This window comes from Mustela nigripes, chromosome 7, assembly GCF_022355385.1.
Source record: "Mustela nigripes isolate SB6536 chromosome 7, MUSNIG.SB6536, whole genome shotgun sequence".
In the NCBI taxonomy this organism is placed as follows: domain Eukaryota; kingdom Metazoa; phylum Chordata; class Mammalia; order Carnivora; family Mustelidae; genus Mustela; species Mustela nigripes.
In genome coordinates, this window is record NC_081563.1 from 116,876,503 (window position 1) to 116,891,111 (window position 14,609).

Genomic DNA, 14,609 nt, shown 5'->3' on the forward strand with positions numbered 1-14,609 from the left:
TATAAATCTCTTTGAGGTCCGTAATTCGAGAATTCAACAGCTTTATTACTCATGACCAGTGCCATAGAAAGGCAAACTGCTCCTTCTGGTTCTATTACCGAGTAACAGAAGTGAAAATGAAGGATAAACAGACAACACAAAAAGGATGTGTCCTCCTCTCCCTTGAGTCTAAATCCTCTCAGTGGCTCCCAGCCAGTCACGGAGGACTGCAGCCAATTTTTAAAATAACTACATGGATAGTGCATATGGTTAATCTGTTAACTCTTTTAGAACCCAGGAAAATGGAAATGGTCACAATATACCTTTCCCCTTGGCTACTGCATAGGGATTAAGACTAAGTTTACATCAATACTTTCTACAGACATTTACTACATGCTAAATTTTCCAAATAACAGGGTGCTTGGGTGGCTCAGTGCGTTAAAGCTTCTGCCTTCGGCTCAGGTCATGATCTCAGGATCCTGGGATCGAGCCCCGAATCGGGCTCTCTGCTCAGCAGAGAGCCTATTTCTCCCTCCCTCTCTGCTTGCCTCTCTGCCTACTTGTGACCTCTGTCTGTCAAGTAAATAAATAAAGTCTTTAAAAAAATAAAAAAATAAAAAATAAGTTTTCCAAATAAGATTGCTCTCTGCAGGGAAACAGAATCTACGTTGGGAATCCAATTTTACCTCCAATAGGCATAACAGTTAAAATCTGTATTCATGAAAGGAAGATTTTTAAGGGTCCTCATTAATAATTGTAGTTTAGCTCTGGTCCAGAAAGTCTGAATTTTGGCTCAGTGGGTTAAAGCCTCTGCTTTTGGCTCAGGTCATGATCCCGGGGTCCTGGGATCAAGGCTCGCATCGGGTTCTCTGCTTGGCGGGAAGACTGCTTCCCTCTCTCTCTCTCTGCCTGCCTCTCTGCCTACTTGTGATCTCTGTCAAATAAATAAATAAAATCTTAAAAAAAAAAAAGTCTGAACTTGCACAGGTGGATATTAAGCTACACAGATTAAATTGATCCCTTTGTATCTATTAATAAAGCTGTCTTGTTGGTTCAGGTTTGACCATTGCAGGGCTGGCTTCACAGGCCAGAAGCTTCTCTCCCACTCCTTAGTATTTTTAAACAGTTGAATCCTTAAGTACATGACCTTTGATTCTTTGTAGCAACACAGACCAGAAGACTACCAAAAACACCAGTTCTGTCTCCCCCGCTGTCTCCCCCGCTGACTACTTACCACAACTTTATTGAAGTCCTGGATTGCAAAATACAGAGCAATGGCGGTGAGTGCATCAGTGATCTGTCAAGAGAAAGAGAAATAATAGTGTAGGAGGGATGGAATGCTGCCAGGGCCTAGAGTTTTGGGATAGTGGTGGACTGTTCGGTAATGAACTCTTACAGTCAGGCAGAACCTCAACTCTCGCTTTGACTACCCAAAGGTAAAGCCCTACAGGGAGATTAGACTGGAAATCCCTGAGGACTGGCACCCACCAAGATTTATGTTAGCCTGGTGGACCACATCTGCTCTTTAATTATAAGTTACTTAAGTTTTCTGTAAAACAGGAATAACACCCAATGCTTTGCAGGCCTGATGTCTGTCAAGTGCCTAACATGAAGTAAATCCTCAGGAAACAGGAGCCATTATAATGATTAAGAAAGATTTCAGTGGGCCTCCTATTTGACCCAGATTTTCATCCCGACATAGGCAAGTGTTTCAAATTACTTTCTCTCAAAACAGCCCTGTCATCTCAAGTTTGAAGGTTACTGCCCCTAAGAGTCGCATCAGACCTATGTCCACTGCATGGAATCTCTTGGTAGAATGCTTGGGAAATTCAGGATGCCCTCTACATTGGCACCACAATTAAAACCAATCACAGAATCTTGGCACTACACAGTTTGAGACTACACAGTCCAGAAACCAAGTATAAGGAATTGGAATTGGTCAAATGTCAGAGACTACTTACTCCCTATATTTCCATAATACTATCACAGTATTATGGATTATACGGTATTATCCACAGTATGGAATTCAAATTAAGGATAGGGCTTTGCTTTTATACTCTCAGAAACTCCTAAGCTCTTATAAGATAATTTTTCTTAAAAACAAGATAAAAGACCCTAAAAGGTATATACGTATTGACTTTATGTGGAAGGTTACTTACCATAAATACCAATTCAGCATAGTCAATCAGGAAATGAAAGAGGTATATTATTAATGGAGTCTGTAGGAGAAAAACAAGCAGACAAATTAACTTAAATCTTACCGTTATCAGTTTCCAATGTAGGGAATGGGGAAGAAGCTAATCTCTCAGCAAAAATCTCTTTCTTTTCTGGAATACTGTTCTATGCTAGTTGGCCAGTATATTTGGGGGAGAATAATTTAGTGTCACTGGATCATTTTTTGCCATGGGGCCTATCTGAGCTGAGTAAAGAGAATAAAATATGACATTGGCTAAATATCTGTTGAGGAACACATTAAAGGTATGAGTAAACTTTAGTTCTAAGCCATACAGAATAGCTAAGGGGCACGCCACAGAGGACTAAGATTGCTGAAATCATAAAATAAATAGGGAAATGTTTTTCCGCCTTTTGTCCTCTGAGATGTTTTATATCATTAGTGTTATTGCCTCCTCAAATATTTGGGAAAATGTGCTCACTGTGAAGTCATCGTGGCATGGGTTTTCTTTTAAGAGACGACTTTAATTACAGATTAAATTTCTTTCTTTTTTTTTTTTTTTAAGATTTTTATTTATTTATTTGACAGAGAGAGAGAAAGCACAAGCAGGGGGAGTGGCAGGCAGAGGGAGAAGGAGAAGCAGACTCCCCACAGAGCAGGGGGAGCCTGATGTGGGACTCAAACCCAGGACCCCAGGATCATGACCTGAGTCAAAGGCAGTTGCTCAACTAACTGAGCCATCCAGGTGCCCCTATAGATTAAATTTCTTTCACAGTTTCTTGCCTTAAAGTGTTCTTTTTCTGATGTCAGTAGAGCTACATCAGCTTCTTTGTGTTCATGTTTGCTCAATAAAACTTGTCCCATATTTTTAGGTTTTACTTTTTTCTGCATCTTCATATGTAAGATGTGTTTCTTAAAAGCAGCATATAATTACTTTTCTTTTTTTTAATGTATTTATTCATTCTAGAGACAGAGTGTACACACAAGCAGGGGGAGGGGCAGAAAGAAAGGAAGGGAATTTCAAGCAGGCTCCTACTCCCTGCTGAGCACAGAGCCCGATATGGGGCTCCATCCCACCACCCTAAGATCAGACCTGAGCAGCAATCCAGAGTTGGCTGCTTAACCAACTGAGCCACCCAGATGCTCCACTTTTTAAAAAGAAAATTATTTTGTTTAAGTCTTTATTTGACAGAGAAAGAGAGGGGACAAGCAGAGGGAGCAGGGAAGGGAGAAGCAGGATCCCTGCTCAGCAGAGAGCCCAATGTGGGGCTCAATCCCAGGGCCCTGGGATGAGGACTTGAGCCAAAGGCAGATGCTTAACCAACTGACCCACCCAGGCAACCTAATCTGACAACTGTTATCTTTTAGTTGACTTTATAGTCTATTTACATTTAGTGTAATTAATGATGTTTTTGTGTTTAAGTTTACCATCTTACTCTTCTATTTTCCATTTGTCCCATTTTTCTCTTTCTTGCTTGCTTCCTCATTATTTTTTATTATTCTATTTTCTCCTCTACTAGTTTGTTGGTTATACACTTAGCTACTATTCTTTCAGTGATTATAGAAATTATGGAATAGGTCTTTGACTTCAATTAGCATATAATATAAATTACATCTTTTACCACTTTTTAGATTAATAAGGACCTCTGAATACTTTAATTCCATATAGCTACTCCCAGCCTTTTCTGTTATTCATGCTACAGCTTTAATTCCACATGCATTTTAAACCCATAAGGCATTATTATTTTACATAGTTAATATTTATTTACTTTACTTACATATCTACCTTTTTCACTATTACTTATTCCTTCCTATATTCCATGATGCTGTTGAGAACCATAATCCTGCCTTTTTATAATTTTTTAAATGCTGGCAACAAATTCTATCAATTTTAATTTGCTTGAAAATGTCTTTACCTTCATCTCTGAGAGACAATATCCCCTTTGGCTGTTTGTAATCTGTAATCTGTCTTTGATATTGGGAAGTTTTATTAAAATGTATGTTTTTCTTTGAATTTATCCTGCTTGGGTTTATATAGCTTCTTGATTTGATATATTTCATAAATTTTGAAAAAAAAATTTCAGTAACAATCTCTTCAAATATTGTTTCTGCCTCATTCTGTCTCTTCTCCCATTCTGGAACTCCTTTTATTTTATTTTATTTCACTTCATTTTAAAGATTTTACTTATTTATTTGAGAGAGAGAATGAGAGGGAGAGCAGGAGAGGGGGGAGGATAGGAGGGAGAAGCAGACTCCCTGCTGAGCAGGCAGCCTGATGCATGACTGGGTCTTGGGACTCCAGGATCATGACCAGAGCAGAAGGCAGTCGCTCAATCAACTGAGCCACCCAGGTGCCCTGGAACTTCATTTATATTGTATGTTAAATCTTTTTACTATATCTCATAGACCTCTTCTTTTTTTTTTCTGTTTTCTATCCTCTTGTCTCCGAACTTTAGTCTAGGAATTCTCTACAGATCTATCTTCTAGATCATAAATCCTCTCTTCAGCTTTGTGTAATCTGCTGTTATATTTGCCTATTGCATTTTTAATTTGCTGTTATGTTTTCCCCAGTTCTAGAATTTCCATTTGATTCATTATTATATATTCCAGTTCCTTGGAGAACTTCTTTTTTTTTTTTTTTTTTAAGATTTTTATTTTTATTTATTTGACAAAGAGAGATCAAAAGTAGGCAGAGGCAGGCAGAGAGAGAGGGGGAAGCAGGCCCACCACTAAGCAGAGAGCCCAATGCAGGCCTCGATCCCACAACCCTGAGATCATGACCCAAGCTGAAGGCAGAGAGGCTCAACCCACTAAGCCACCCAAGCACCCTCTGTGGAGAAATTCTTGACCTTGTCACTTATTTTTTTATGCATATTAATCACTGACCACTGTTATCTTAGAGTCCAAGTCTGATAACTCCAATATCTGAATCACCTGTGAATCTTTAGTATCTATTTTTTCCTGTCTTTTATTATGCTTGGTAACTTTTGAATGAATGGTGGACATTGTAAGGGAAATTTGTAGAGGTTCTGCATGAGGTATTTTCCTCTGAAAGGATTTTTTTTTTCTTTTTCTTTCAGAAAGAATTTCTTTAAACTTCTGGCAAGCAATTAGAACAGAATTATATCACCTTAATCTAATTAGAGTTTAGCTAATTAAGCTGAATTTAGTTTTTTGTAAGACTGGTCTATATGTGGGGGCGCCTGGGTGGCTCAGTGGGTTAAGCCGCTGCCTTCGGCTCAGGTCATGATCTCAGAGTCCTGGGATCGAGTCCCGCATCGGGCTCTCTGCTCAGCGGAGAGCCTGCTTCCCTCTCTCTCTTTCTCTCTGCCTGCCTCTCCGTCTACTTGTGATTTCTCTCTGTCAAATTAATAAATAAAATCTTTAAAAAAAAAAAAAAAAAAAAAAAAGACTGGTCTATATGTGGTCTACCCTTTCTTCAGTGTAGTCCTTCAGAGGACCCAACCAGAAGCCAAAACCTTTACCAGGGCCCTGCCACCTTGGTTGGCCATGCACTTAAATCTGTATTTCTCTAGCACTATGAGACTGCCAATAGCTCTGCTTAGCCCCTTGGCCTCTTAACAGCCCACTTCTACTCTCTTTCTCTGCTCTCAGCAGAGAAATTAATACATTGATAAAATTGATACATGCATTAAGGAGAAATCAGCTTAGATGGTCAGCCTCACATTGTACCTTCCTCTCTGGGACCTCAAACCCTCAATCCTGGCTATCTTGATACTTTCCAACACCATCAAACAGATGTTTTTTCCTATTCATCCTTCTTTCCTAGCTGTCCTGGCAGGAGGGTTGGTCTGTTACTATAAGCCAGTTCACCAATCCACCAGAATCAGAAAGATAATGCATGACTTGGTTTTAGTGAACCGTTGCTGGTGACTCGGGAGCACCTTCTCCCAACTCCCAACCACATGCAAAAATGTGTTCTATAATATTGTAGAGGTCACTAACAGACTTTTTAGGGACAGCAAGCTGGTGTGGTAGAAAGACCAAGGCTTTGGGTTCAAACTTGGGATTTCAAACCAGTTCCATTTGTGTACCTTTTCTCTCTAAACCTTAGTGTTCTCAGCTATAAAATAATAGTGACCTATTGGGGTACCTGAGTGGCTCAGTTGGTTAAGCACCTGCTTTCAACTCAGGTTGTGATCCCAGGGTCCTGGGAAGAGCTTGCTTCTCCCTCTCCCTCTCTCAATCCCCCTGCTCTTTGTCTCTCTCATTCTGTCAAATAAATAAATAAAATTAAAAAAAAAAAAAAGAATAGTGACCTATTTCACAAGGTTCTTGGGAGGAATAAATGGTAACGGGCACAAAGTGCTTAGCACAGTGCCTAACATACACACAGTAATCCTAATATGTTAGCTACCTGAGACCAACTTTTTACCACCTGTTTTCAAAACAGGGCATCAACTTTGCCTTTCAAAGTTCTAAAAGAATTAAACCTTCTACAACTCTCTACTAATGGATTCTTTTTTGCTTTTATCTTTGTCAGTAAGAGGTAGTAACTTAGTACTTATATTACCAATGGCCTGCTTTCAAAGCGTTTTGATGCTTCAGATAGTTTAGAATGGCACAAGTAGGTCTCAGAAATGACAGAACTCACAGTTCTCAAAAAGCCTATCAGCAAATGGGCTGGTTTCCATAATAAGCTAACATGTACACAGTAGTTAAATTGTGTATCATAATATTATTAATAATATACAGTGAATATAATTTGTCTTCATGTTATGTTTCCATGTGGGTGACCGTTCCCAGTCAGGATAGGGCAAATATTAATGAACTCACAATTTTATGATCAGTACTTGGCTAACCAAAGAAAACAGAAACGTCTGCTGAAGGTAGTCATAAAATCTAAAGTGGTTGCCTAATTCTTTTTCTCACCTGTGCAGATTTTTCTTCTCCACTTTTACATTTCCCTAAGAACTAGATAATAAAATCTGCTGAAGATTTATAAAGAAAAAAATGCAAAGCAACGATGAACTTCCTCTTCCAAAGTGTTCTTTTCACTTGGCTTGACATAATTTGATTTCTTTAAGTTTTATTACTTAAAGAAATTGTGTGGAAATACAGATTGCTCTGGATTTAGGAACTTTGAGCTTAAAAGCGAATAAACCCATATGCAAGAAAGGAGCAAGGGATTCTGACTGTGAGGTCACCTCCACTCTGTTTGGGGGAAGCAACTGCTCAGTACTAAAGCGGTTGTCTTACACAGATATAGAGACTTACCACGGCTTCTTGTAGCTGGAAAATACTAACTCCTGCCATTCTCTCTCTTTACTTACACTGAGACTTACATACACACACACACACACACACACACACACACACACACACACACTGGTGAGGAGTAAGAATGCATTCTGGACTCCCTCATTGCAGCTAAGAATGCATTTTCTCACAGAAGCATTTTAAATAAAGGTTAAAGGGCTAGATATAGCTCTTCCATTCATTCATTTGACATATTCCTTCTGAAAGGACTATTTCACATCTTCCCCTGTCCTTAACCTCCAAATTTCCTTCCCGCTTCTCACTTTCATCTGAAAACCTCATTTCTTATTTCACTGAGAAAAGAAGCAATTAAATGAGAATCACCTTTATTTCCCACTACCCAGGTAACCAACTTCCTGTATCTGTACCTACATTCTCTATCACCTATTAACAATGGATGGACTTCCTTTCTTCTTACCTGAAGTCAAATTCTCCCCTTGTGAACCATAACCCATTTGTTCTTGGCCACTCAAAGACACTGCTCATTCAATTATCCTCTTTCTTACATCACCAACCTCTCTATCCACAGGATTATTCCCAGCAGCAACCAAGTATGCACAGTCTCATTTTTTTCTTTTTTGCTATTTTATTATTTTATTTTATTAAGTTTTAAGAGTTGTAACATGTTATTTCTTTTTTTAAAATTTTGTATTTAAATTCAATTTAGCTAACATATAGTGTATTATTAGTTTCAGGGGCAGAATTTAGTGATTCATGAGTTGCATAGAACATGCAGTGCTCATAACATCATGTGCCCTCCTTGATGCCCATCGCCCAGTTACCCCATCTCCCCCCCAGCAGTATTTATGTATGTATGTATATATGTATGTATTTTAAGTAGGTTCCACACCCACCATGGACCTCAACACAGGGCTTAAATCCATGACCCTGAGATCAAGAGTCAGACACTTAACCAACAAAGCAACCTAGGCACCCCCTGCTTTGTTTTTTTAGATTCCACATATAAGTGAAATCATATGGTAACGGTATTTCTCTGACTTATTTTACTTAGCACAGTGCTCTCTAGGTCCATCCATGTTGTTGTTTCAAATGCCAAGATCTCATTTTTTATGGCTGAATAATATTCCACTGTGTGTATGTGTGGGTGGGTGTGGGTATGCACACATCCATTCATCTATCACTGGATACTTGGGTTGCTTCCATATCGGGGCTATTATAAACAATGCTGTGTTAAATATAGGCAGATTCTCATATTTAAAACGTCTTTATGAGGGCAACCAGATGGCTCAGTGGGTTAAGCCTCTGCCTTCAGCTTGGGTCATGATCTTAGAGTCCTGGGATCAAGCCCTGCACCAGGCTCTCTGCTTGGCAGGGAGCCCACTTCCCCTCTCTGCTCTGCCTGCCTCTCTGCCTACTTGTGCTCTCTCTGTGTCAAATAAATGAATAAAAATCTTAAAAAAATAAAAATAAAACGTCTTTACAGGCCACCTAGGTGACTCAGTCAATTGGGCATCTGTCTGCCTTCAGCTCGAGTCATGATTCCCAGTCCTGGGATCAAGCCCCATACTGGGCTCCTTGCTCAGTAGAGGGTCTCCTTCTCCCTCTCATTCTGCCCCTTCTCTCCCCGCTCCTATGTGTTCTTGCTCTCTCTCAAATAAATATCTTTTTAAAAAATAAGAAAAAAATAGGGCACCTGGGTGGCTCCGCTGGTTAAACAATGGCCTTTGGCTCAGGTCATGATCCTGGCATCCCAGGATCGAGTCCTGCATCAGGCTCCCTGCTCAGCAGGGAGTCTGCTTCTCCCTCTGACCCCTTCCCATCTCATGCTCTCTCTTTCTCCTAAATAAATAAAATCTTTGAAAAAATAAGAAAAAATAGCATGTCTTTACTATACAACTGCCTTTAGCTACTATACCATTTCTCTGCCCTTCTTTATTTTTTTTTTTTAAAGATTTATTTATTTATTTATTTGACAGAGAGAGATCACAAGTAGGCAGAGAGGCAGGCAGAGAGAGAGAGAGAGGAGGAAGCAGGCTCCCTGCTGAGCAGAGAGCCGGATGTGGGACTCGATCCCAGGACCCTGAGATCATGACCTGAGCCGAAGGCAGCGGTCATGAGCCACCCAGGCGCCCCTCTGCCCTTCTTTAGAACCAGAATTCTCATAAAGGTTGTCTATCCTCTGACTTTTCAAGATAGACAAAGTCCAAGATTAAGCCACAGGGCCTTTTATAACCTAACCTAGGAAGTGACATACCATCATTTCTGCCGTATTTTACTGGTCACATAGGCCAACTGTGGTACAATGTGAGAGAGGACTACATCAAGTGTGAATACCTGGAGGTAGATATTTTGGGGGGCCATCCTGGAGGCTGGCTATCACACCAGGTGATCACATCAAGCCCATTTTCAAGTATCATCTATAGGCTGACAGATCCCAATTTTATATCTCCAGCCTGAGCCTCTCTTCTTGAGTTATACATTTGTATAGCCAGTTACCTTAACATTGTCATTTGGATGTCTTTAAACTTAATATGGTGAAATCTAAACTCTTATTTCCAGCCCCACTAAAACCCACTCCTCCCTCAGTAACTCATTTCACGAAATAATGCCACCATTCACTCAGTTGCTCAGGATTAAAAACCTGCTATCTTGAATCATATCTTGGAATCCTCTCTCACCTTCATACCTCATATCAAATCTATTAAGAAGTCTACTCCTAAAAGTATTACTAGAATCTAATTAGTTTTTTAAAGAATTTAATCATTTTTCACCATCTTTGTTTTTACCACACTAGTTCCAAGCCAACATCATCTTGCTTAGACTAGTGCATGAGCATCCTTCTTATTTTCCCTTCTTCACCTCTCGCCCCCACAGTCAATTCCCCTCACAGTATTCACAGCAGTATTTATTAAATGTAAAATAAGTATAATCACTTCTCTCTTGGCTTAAAAGTCTCCATTTTTTCATCTTAGTAAAAACAAAATCCACTTGCTACTATGGGCCACCAGAGCTGGTGAAGGATCTCAAAATGGCTGAGCAAAAACTTGCTCTAATAGGTATTTAGGGACGCCTGGGCTGGTTCAGTCTGTAGAGCATGCGACTCTTGATCTTGGGGTTGTGAGTTCAAGCCCCACACTGGATGCAGAGATTAGTTAAAATCTTTAAAAATTATAAATTTTTGTATTTATAAATTATAAATATATATTATAAATAAATAAAAATTATAAGTAAATTATAAATATATTTATTTAAATTAAAATTATATTAATATAATTATATATTATAAACAAATAAAAATAAAAGGCATTTACTCATTAGTCCTTTGAGAGATCATACCCCAAGACCAAAAGGTCACTGCTAACTCCCTAAAGTCCTGGAAAGAGGCCCTTACCACCAAGCTAGCTACTCTACCTAAGAATCTACCTGCTATTGACTGGACTTACACAAGGCCAATGTGGTAAAGGCTGGCTTGGCAAATGACTTTGAGAAGTTTAATGCCCTGCAGTTTCCTGTGCCAGGATGCTGAAGAAAAAAGATGTGAAAAGTCATGCTCAGTTTTTGTCTCTCATCAGGTCTGAGGAATATAAGAGAGCTGAAGAAGATGAAGAACATAATTCCATTTGATCAAATGACCACTGAGGACTTGAATGCAGTCTTCCTAGAAACCAAATTAAATAATAAGTATCCCAAATGGCCTCACCAGCCAATTGAGATTTTGAGTCTGGGAGGAAGCTCTTTCCCTCATATTATAAATTCTAGACATTAATAATAATTATACTAAAAATAGATAAATGACAGATAGACAAACAGATGATAGATAATCTGAACTCTTAACCATGTCTGTAAAAACTGCTACATAATCTGATTCCTAACTTCTCACATCTTGTCTTTTAATATTTTCCTCTTTGCTCATTCTGCCTTAGCAAGACTAATGCAGAATTTATCCAAATCACAAATGCCAACCACATTCCCAAATCTGCACCATCTTATCTGGCCTGCTAGCTTCATTTAGATCGCTTATTCAGATTTTACTTCCTTGGAGTGCCTTCCTTGAACACACTACCTAGAATACTGACACACACATGACCATCACTCTTTATCCCTTTACCCAGTTTTATTTTTCTACATGTACTTACTTATCATTTAACTGAAATCCCACTTTTCCTTAACTTTAGTTTTATGGAAGTCTAATTAATTAGTATAAAATAAACTTCACATATTTAAAGTACATAATTTGATAAGTTTTGACCTATGTATATACCCATGAAACTATCAACCAAGATATTGAATATATCCCCATTCCCAAATGTTTATCAATTTTACTGTTCATCCCAAAAAACCAGCTGTGTTTCAGTGTTTTTCACTATTGTTTTTCTGTTTTCTGTTTAATTTGTTTCCACTCAGATCTTATTTCTTTTATTCTGTTTACTTTGAGGTAAATTTGTCTTCTTCTTCTAGTTTCTTAAGGTAGAAACAGGGGTCGTTAATTTGAGAGCTTTTTTCTTTTCCAATATATGCATTTAGCACTACGCATTTCCCCCAAGTACTGCTTGGTGACATCCCACATATTTTGATAGGTTGTGCTTTCATTTTCATTCAATTCAATATACTGCCTAATTTCCCTTCTGATTTCTTCTTTGATCCATGAGTCATTAAGGAGCATGTTACTTAGTTTCCAAATATTTGGGGATTTTCCAGACATCTTTCAGGTATTAATTTTTTATTTAATTCCATTCTGGTCAGAGAATATACTTTGTATGACTTTAATCCTTTTAAATTTATTGGGCCTTGTTGTCTGACCCAGAATATGGTCTATCTTGCAGATGTTCCATATACGTTTGAAAAGATTATGTACTTTGTTCCGTTGGATAGAATGTTTTATAAATGCCAATGAGATCAAGTTGGTTGACGTCCTACTCATGGCTTCTACATTCTTGCTGATTTTCTGTCTGCTTGTCACATCAGTCCTTGAGAGAGGGATATTGAAATCTCTGACTATAAGTATGGATTTGTCTGTTTCTCCTTATAGTCTGTCAGTCTTCGTGTACTCTGAAAGTCCGTTGTTGGGTGCAGAAACATTAGGACTATTATGTTCTCTTGATGAATCAACTCCTTTATCACTATGAAATAACTGTCTTTACCCCTAGTAATATTCTTTGCTCCAAAATCTGCTTCCTTTTTACTAACTTACTGTTTGTCACTCTCAGAAATAAGTACCATGAGGACAAGGACTGTGCCTTGTTTTGTATCCCAAGCACCTAGCAGGGTAGCTGGCATTTGGTATGTACTTAACAAACCTCTATTAAAAGAGAGAAGGAAGAAAGGGAATGGAATACATATGTAGATATAGAGCTAGGCACTAGGAATACTTAATGAAAAGGTACCAGTACTTGTTCTGAGGAACATATAATAGGTAAAACAAGTACAGAAGAAATGCCAAGAGTATTATATGAGCCATTAAAAGGATAAGCACAAGATGCTTTAGAAGATGTTCGGGAAGAACATCTAATTGGGTCTAAGGTGACAAGGAATGGCTTTTAGAGGAAAGTAAAATCTAAGCTAATATCTAAATAGTAAAGCCAACCACAAAAAGAGAGAGAAACAGCCCTGCATAAACAGCCCTCCATAAAGAAACAATAAAATGAGTGAAAACACATAGGTAAGAGAGAATATAGTGTTGTAGAATAATGAAAATATGTGAGAACTCTCTCAGGGGGTTCCTAATCTGTCTAGAAAGCATACTGCCCACGGACGGCTAGACACAGCCCTCATGGCTAGTGTGCTATGCTTTTATGTGCCCACACACATCTGTTCCTAGTAACTGGTTTGTGTGCTTCTTCAGAGTCTTAAATTGTCCCTGTTTCTGCTAGCCGTTCTTATTATTGTGGTTCAACTAGATAGTAATAAAAACTAATGAAATATGAATGCAAAAGCCAGTTGTTATCTCCATGAGAACCAAGCTGAATGCTTTTAAAAAACAAGATAGAAGAACCAAAGGAAGAAAGAAAGAAAGAGAGAAACAACTGTTCTCCAAGTAGGTATGAAGGAGACAACTGTAAAATTGAGGGGTTAAGAATTCAAATAGAAGACTTCTACTTTAAAATGCTATAACCAACAGTAATGGGGAGAGGAGAGCAGAAGGAAATGTGGTTCATGTAAGTGGGCCCACATGGCTTTGTATGCCCTGTAGGGTGTTTGGGTTTTATCCTGAGTTCAGGGTGAGCAAAGGTTCGAAGCAAGACACTGACAATATCAGATTCCCATTTCAGAAAGATGAGTCTGGCTGCAGAATAAAGAGTAAAAGAGCAAGACTGAATGGAGAAAGAGTTGTCAGGAAGTGGTTGCAGGAACCCAAGCAAGGGATGATGGTGACCTAAGAAGGATTTCACTATTTTAAGAATCAACATTATGGGTTAAATAGGCTTTGGTGGGCTTTCTAAGAAACCAGCATTGCTAACATAGTTTTCATGGGAAAGCATGTTCCAAAGAACCAATTACATGACCATTAGCATACAACTTATTTGTGGGCTGGGAACTGTTTACAATTTATTTGCCAATAAAAATGGTAACTTCTACAGAAGTCTCATCTGCTTCCCCAAATTACAATCTTAATCTGGATCATTTCCACTGCCACTGTGAAATCTCCTTCTTATGCAGAGGACATCTAAAAAAGGTCTGTTTCTAAATATGATTTTCAAAAATAGATCTGTTCAAATGTTTGTACAAAACAGAGGTTAGACTTTGGTATTTAAGACTACAAGCTACTCTTAGTACTCAGAAAAGAAAACAAGAACACTTACTTCATGAAATACTGCTCCAGAATACGGAGACACTCCCAAGTCCAACAGTGAGAGGCCTTCAACCACTGAAAGGTAAGACATCCAAGTTCACTCTTACTTCAGAGACATATGCAGATGGCCAGAGCCCAAAGTGTTAGATACTCCCAGAAACAAGAAAGGCCTCAGTTTGTCCAACCCCCTTTACCTCAACCCCAGCAAGTGGTTTTAAATCTTGATTTGAACACTTCAGATGATGCATAACTTTATTCCATACAGAGCATCCCTTTCCACTGTGGGGCAGCTCTCAGGAAGAAGTTTTCTGTTAAACTGTGAGCTTTCTCTGATTTCCTTGTGATTTCCACCCACTCTAAAATGTGTTCTTGCCCCATTCCCCAAAATATGACAACAAATTAGAAGCTGGTGAGAAATGCTGTCCC

The 14,609-nt window shown here is 38.7% G+C and overlaps 1 protein-coding gene across 2 annotated transcripts in view; it reads right to left on the reverse strand.

Moving 5' to 3' along the window:
* The window catches only part of PIGU (phosphatidylinositol glycan anchor biosynthesis class U), a 91,657-nt gene that overhangs the window by 62,971 nt on the left and 14,077 nt on the right, over positions 1 to 14,609 (reverse strand). For both annotated transcript variants that reach the window (XM_059407968.1, XM_059407969.1), the window contains exons 2-4: positions 14,194 to 14,258; positions 2,139 to 2,198; positions 1,214 to 1,276 (exon numbers count right to left, since the gene is read on the reverse strand). In XM_059407968.1, the coding sequence (XP_059263951.1) occupies positions 1,214 to 1,276; positions 2,139 to 2,198; positions 14,194 to 14,258 (188 nt within the window). The remainder of the gene's footprint in view (positions 1 to 1,213; positions 1,277 to 2,138; positions 2,199 to 14,193; positions 14,259 to 14,609) is intronic.